At 50.3% G+C, this 5,760-nt stretch overlaps 1 protein-coding gene across 1 annotated transcript; it reads right to left on the minus strand.

The window, feature by feature from the left end:
• Nucleotides 1-1,214: 1,214 nt before the first annotated feature.
• LOC112621015 (Fc receptor-like protein 6) lies at nt 1,215-3,061 on the minus strand. Its single transcript, XM_025380197.1, has 4 exons — nt 3,032-3,061; nt 2,484-2,895; nt 1,682-1,966; nt 1,215-1,525 (listed from the first exon to the last, which is right to left on the minus strand). The coding sequence occupies exons 1-4, from the start codon at nt 3,059-3,061 to the stop codon at nt 1,215-1,217; spliced, it is 1,038 nt and encodes a 345-aa protein (XP_025235982.1).
• Between the last annotated feature and the right edge of the window lie 2,699 nt (nt 3,062-5,760).

Consider the following 5,760-nt stretch of genomic DNA (forward strand, 5'->3'; position numbering starts at 1 on the left):
AGGGCAAACGCTAGACCTGTCTTTGGGAAAGGCTGATTCTTCGCTAGGCAATGAAAATTCATCTTTAGAACAAGGCAACGAGAAGGAAAGAAGGAACAAACCAACCAATCAAACCAAATCAGTCCAGGATGGCCAGACTCCTCAATCCTGCCCTGCACTGACAATGACTGCTGGAGAACAAGATCCCTCGGGGAGAAGTCCAGGGTGAAGGATTCCAGCAGGGACCCTCTGTCCTCATAGCCATTGAGCCCCTTTATGAGTTGGTACCCTGGGTTGGAGAAGGGGGTTAAGGGTGCCACCCAACTCTGAGTGAGGTGAGGAGAGATATCACACAGTGTCCTCTGAGACCAAGGAAGGTGCAGAGATGCTGACGCACATTGAGGCTGACTTGGACTCATTTTGTCACCTCTATTTATTGGGTAAGATTCCCAGGCATAGAAGATTAGGACGTGCAGTAGAAAGTGGGAGTCCTGGCAGCTTTGCAGGACCATTTGGGAAGGACACAGGGTCAGCGTCACAGTTGACACCCAGGCCCTTAGAGTGACTTTCATGAATCTTCAGGCCACACCTGGACAAAACAGCTATTGTTTCTCCCCTGGCACTCTGAGGAGTCCTGGGGAACTCAGAGGCCTGTGATTGCCCCCCTCCCACCACCACCAAAAAAAAAAGAAACTTGTCTGTAAGGCCACGGAGCTCCCTCTGCAGAACAGCACACAGACCCATGTCAATGGCTCACCCCAACAGACAACTCTGGGGGGAGGGTGCCTAGAGGGCTCGGAGAGTCATGAGGGCCAAGCTGAGGATTCTGGGCTCCTGCGGGCCTCCCAGGCCCACATGCACACGGGACTCTAGCTCCTTCCACTTCTCTGTTCATGCCCTATATGTGCCTCTAGGTCTGGCCCCCGCCCCACCCCTCACACACACCCTACACCCTCACTGCAGGAAAGTTGCCTGTGTCTTAGGCCAAGAGCTAGAAGGCTCAGCGTTGTTGAGACCACAGGAAACCAGTTCTCTGGAAGGATCCACAACTTCTGTGGTTGTGAAAAGGAGACACATCTCACTGCTTGGGCCCTGTTGCCCTTGTTTTCCTAACGCTTGAGATTCCTCTCCCTCCACACATTTGCCTCCTCCAAGCTCCCCTCACTCCATGCCAGGCTGCTGAAGGTGCAGTGATGACTGAACCATTATCCTAGGCCCCGGGGCTCAGAGCCCAGTTAGAAGACAAGATGCATCAACAAGGGAGAGCTTTTGGGCTCACTCCTCTCTCTGGAGATGCTGTTCTCAGCCTTGCAGGACGGGATCCCAGCATCCTGCTCTGACTTCACTGGAAACAAGGGGGAAACAGCTCCACCATGGGGAGCCGAGTGATTCCCAGGAGAGATCCCCAAGATCTTTCCACTGAGGTAGAACAAGTACAGGACTGGAGGGGAGCCCCTCTGGGCCTCACAGAGGAGCTGCACCATGTCTCCCACAGCAGGGTCAGCAGACCCGTGGTGCAGGGTGAGCACAGGACGGGACACAGGAGCTGGGACGCACATGGGGTGGGAAGCTCAGCCTGACCACCCAGGACCCTGGCTCCTTCCTCTCCTGGGGACCCTTCCCACAACTCCTCTCCTCCCAGGAGGTCCCACTGCCTGATGCCCAGACCCTTGGGGGCGTCGCCACTCCCTCACACATTTACCCTGCACTCTGACCTCCAGCTGGGGGCTCTGCTTCTGGACCTGGCCACCCTCAGGGGCCATCTCACACCAGTAAAGTCCAGAGTATCCCTCTTCGACTCCTGGGATGCAGAGTTCTGGGTGAGGGCCCCTGTCCTGCAAGGTATGGCCATCCTTGTGGAAAGAGAAGAGGAGCCTTGAGGCTGACCTCAGGGGGTGCAGCTTTGCCTGACATCTCAGGGTCACCAGGCTACCTTCTCGGGGCTCAGGAGAGGGGGTGGCACTCAGCACAGGAGGTGGGAACAGCTCTGGGGAGATGCAGGCCCAAGGCTCAGGAGGAGAGTCCCGGATGATGAAGCCCCAGAAGGCTGAGGCCTGAGCTTCTACTCATCCCGGGCTGCAGCCTGGGGATGCCGATGGGAGGCAGTTTGATCCCCAGGACCTGTCCTCTTGTCCTTACCCACAAGCTCTGAAAGTGACTCCCACACAGCCAGACCCTTCTGGAATCTTGGAAGTCAGAGGCAGAGGGGTCCTTTGAGGTCCTCTAGTCCACAGAGGGGAAGGGTGAACCTGGACTGGTCCAGGCTCTTCCCAGTGCCCCTCTCCCAGGAATCTCCCCACTCCTTCCCCTGGCTCCATATGTGCCCCATGGTGGGGAGAGGGGGGTATTGAGACAACATCTTGGGAAACCTCGGGGCCCCACACATTGGCCCAGCATGAAGGGCAGTCAGAGACAGGGGTCCTGTCCAGAGAGCTACTGACCTGTAGAGATGGGACCCCTGAGAGGCACCTCCTGCCCCACAAACTCCCAAGCTGGTGACTCACCTTGGACTTGAACCATGGCAGTCTCTGAAGTTAGTGTGAATATCTGTGGAATATACATCACCTGCCCAGTGCAACTGTACTGGCCACGGCTCTGCACTGTTGCTGCTCCCATGGACAGAGTCTGGTTTTCCTTAGAGAAATGAGGGAATTTTCCATCTCTGTAGAACTTCACCTGAGACAGTGGTGTATTCTTCCACCCCTGACATTGCAGAGTCAGGGCATCTCCTTCAAACACAAGATTTGGCCAGGCTTGGAAGTATAGACAGGTTGCAAGACAAAGGGACAGGGCAGCCCTGGAGCTGCAGGTCCCATCGGTCACTTCTCTCCCTCTGTCCCCCAGTCTAAGGCCTCTGCTGGGGATGGAGGCCCTTGGATGGCACCAGTGCAGTGTCACTGTCTCCAGTCCTTCATGCTGAACAGAGAAGGGCAGGACCTGGACTTCCTTTCCTCCCTCTCCTCCCTTTCCTTCTTCTTTCCTTCCTCTTCTCTTCCCATGTGCCTCTATCCTTTCCCTTTTCTTCTCCCTTTTTCTCTCTCCCTGATCCTACCATATGTTGGGTTTTCCTCCCCATCGACATGTTTGGTTCCAGTTGGAATCATCCCAATTATATAGCTATCTTATTCCTCCTGAACAAATTCCAATTTCTTCACACTTCACATGCTGCCTCAGTCTAGGTTGACTCAATAGTCCCCACCTCCAGTGACAGCTCCAGGTCCGGGCCTGTGAGAATCCAGGGATTGAAGGAGCCTGATCTGGCTCACTCCTACCTTCCTCCTTAAAGGCTCCCAGAGGTCCGGACTCCATTGATGCCCCACACCAATACCAATCCCCAGCAGGGGTTTCAGTTTCCACCCCAACTATGCAGGGCCCTGTCCTGTCTGTTCTCATCCTGAACTTAAGTTCTCTGCCCTGACTGGGCAGGACAAGGGTCTCTCCCCAGGTGTGGAATCTCCCACAGGTCAGGTAGCCTCAAGAGCCAAAAGCCATGGCTGGGAGTCAGGCCTGAGGATCATGACAAAAGATGCAGAAATGGGATTCATGGAAGAGTTCCCTTCTCATTCCCATCATGAGCAAGAAGAACACAGGTGTAATCAGCCTCTTCCTGGACCATAGGCACCTTGGAACTTATGAGGCTCACAAGGTCCCTGAGCACAGGGCCCGGGTGCTCAAACCTGGTTTCTCTATTACCACCAACCACAGAGCACTTGGGTTTCCAAGTGTGGTCTGAACTCCTTCCCCAAGCAGTAACATAGACAACTCCCTGGGAGTCTCAATACTCAGATGTATGTCAGTTCTCATCTCTTTAACCAAGGTACGGATTCAATGGAAGGCAGAGAAGCAGAATTTATTTGTTATTCTTTCATTGACTTATTCATTCATCAGTCATTTATTGAGCACCTCTACATGCCAGGCCTTCAGTGTCTGTGTGTGTGTGTGTGTGTGTGTGTGTAATATGCTGGTTCACAGTGTAGAAGGCAAGAAAAGAGACAAAGTGTTACAAGTGTGACAGAGGGGGCAGAGAGAGAAACTGCTTAGTTCTACCTGGGGAGGACACCCAAAGAGGTGAGGTCGCCTTGACCTTCATCTTGAAAGATAAGTATTCAGTATAAGGGAGATGTAGGAAGAGGCTGTTTCAAGATGTAGCCACGTGAGCAAGGACACAGCCAGGAGTAGTCTGGGAACTGGTGGAGTGTGGCACGCGTGGAGAGATAGACTGTGAAGAGGGTATGCTAAGAAGTAAGCCTGGGGAGGTAGTAATCAGATGAACTCAAACTATACCAGAGCAGTTGGAAAGGAAAGGAGGGATTTGAAATTGGGAGTAATTGAACCAAACTTGCATTCGAGATCTGATGGCTGCCAAGTAAAGAATGATCAGAACAGGGTGAGAAAAAGACAGTGAGCCTATTGCAATTGCCTGGGCGAGAGAGAGGTGTCAGCTGAAACAATGGCAGTGAGATGGAAAGGAGGGCATAGATCCGAGTGACACTAAGGAGGTAGGATCTATAAGACTTGATGATACAGACTTGAAGATTTGATGGGGGGTGAGGGGCAAAGGAGAGGGAGGAATTCAGGATAATAGGAAATTGAGGACAAGACACTGATCTGTAGGAAAATGTAAGTTAAAATGTGTCCATCTTCAAATGAGATGTTCTTGGCATGGCCAGGTGGAGATATCCCTCAGTTCAGAGCCGATATGTAACTTCAGGGTCCGTTCTGGGCCGGAGATAGAGACTTGGGAGTCATTTACATTTGGTGGTGCTTGAAGCCAGCTGTGTGGATGGAGCACTCCAGAACTCAAGGAAGGAGTATAGATTGTAGTGTGTGTGTGTGTGTGTGTGTGCGTGTGTAAGTTGTTTTACCCTTTTGCTTTTTATATATAAAGAATATCTATATAATATATATGGCTTAAAATAGCACAAGGGTTAAAAACAACTAAGATATTTATTAATAAGGAATTTGTGAAATAAATTACGGTCCAGCCATATAATGAAATATAATGTAAGAACAAGGTAGATCCATAAATACCTATATGGAATGAGCCCAAGATAAAGTGTTAGTGAAAACACTAAAAGCAACGTGTGAAACCATGTGTACAGTGCACCTCCATTTGTATATAAAAAGAAACACGCATACATATTCACACACATATGTATGCTTGCATATGCATATAAAATGTTTAGAATGTAAGGGAAGACTGGGTAACCAACTCATGGGCTGGGGTGAGTTAGAAACAATTTTTACAATGCGCTGCTTTGTTCTTTTTTAAAAAATTTAATGTTTTTACCATATTCATATATATGTTTCAATTAAAATGCTAGATTAAATAAAATATTCCAATCTTCTTTATTTCCCCATATAGCTTTTAATAAACCTCTCTTTCTTGAGGTTACCTGAGAATGGATCCATTCCTTGAAACTGAAGATTCTAAGGAACTGGGTTTCTCAGTATACAGTGGGGATGGTGGGAGGAGGTAAAGAGTAGAAGACAGCATCAAGAATCCAGAGCCCAGCACAGTAGTGCACAGCTGTAGTCCTAACTACTCGGATTCCTTGAGCCCAAGAGTTTGAGTCCAGCCTGGGCAACATATTGAGACCCCCATCTCGAAAGAAAGAAAGAAAGAAAAGGAAGGAAGGAAGGAAGGAAGGAAGGAAGGAAGGAAGGAAGGAAGGAAGGAAGGAAGGAAAGAAGGAAGGAAGGAAGGAAGGAGAAAGAAAGGAAGGAAGGAAGGAGAAAGGAAGGAAGGAAGGAAGGAAGGAAGGAAGGAAGGAAGGAAGG

The sequence above is a fragment of the Theropithecus gelada genome, chromosome 1 (assembly GCF_003255815.1).
Source record: "Theropithecus gelada isolate Dixy chromosome 1, Tgel_1.0, whole genome shotgun sequence".
Taxonomy (NCBI): domain Eukaryota; kingdom Metazoa; phylum Chordata; class Mammalia; order Primates; family Cercopithecidae; genus Theropithecus; species Theropithecus gelada.

Bases quoted from the DNA above. Each gene is read 5' to 3' on its own strand.
- LOC112621015 (XM_025380197.1), bottom strand. From the start codon at position 3,061: ATGTCGATGGGGAGGAAAACCCAACATATG. The intron at 2,896-3,031 runs GTAGGATCAGGG...TTCTCTGTTCAG, and splicing joins GGAGGAAAACCCAACATATG to CATGAAGGACTGGAGACAGT. The intron at 1,526-1,681 runs GTAAATGTGTGA...TGTGCGTCCCAG, and splicing joins GCTGGAGGTCAGAGTGCAGG to CTCCTGTGTCCCGTCCTGTG.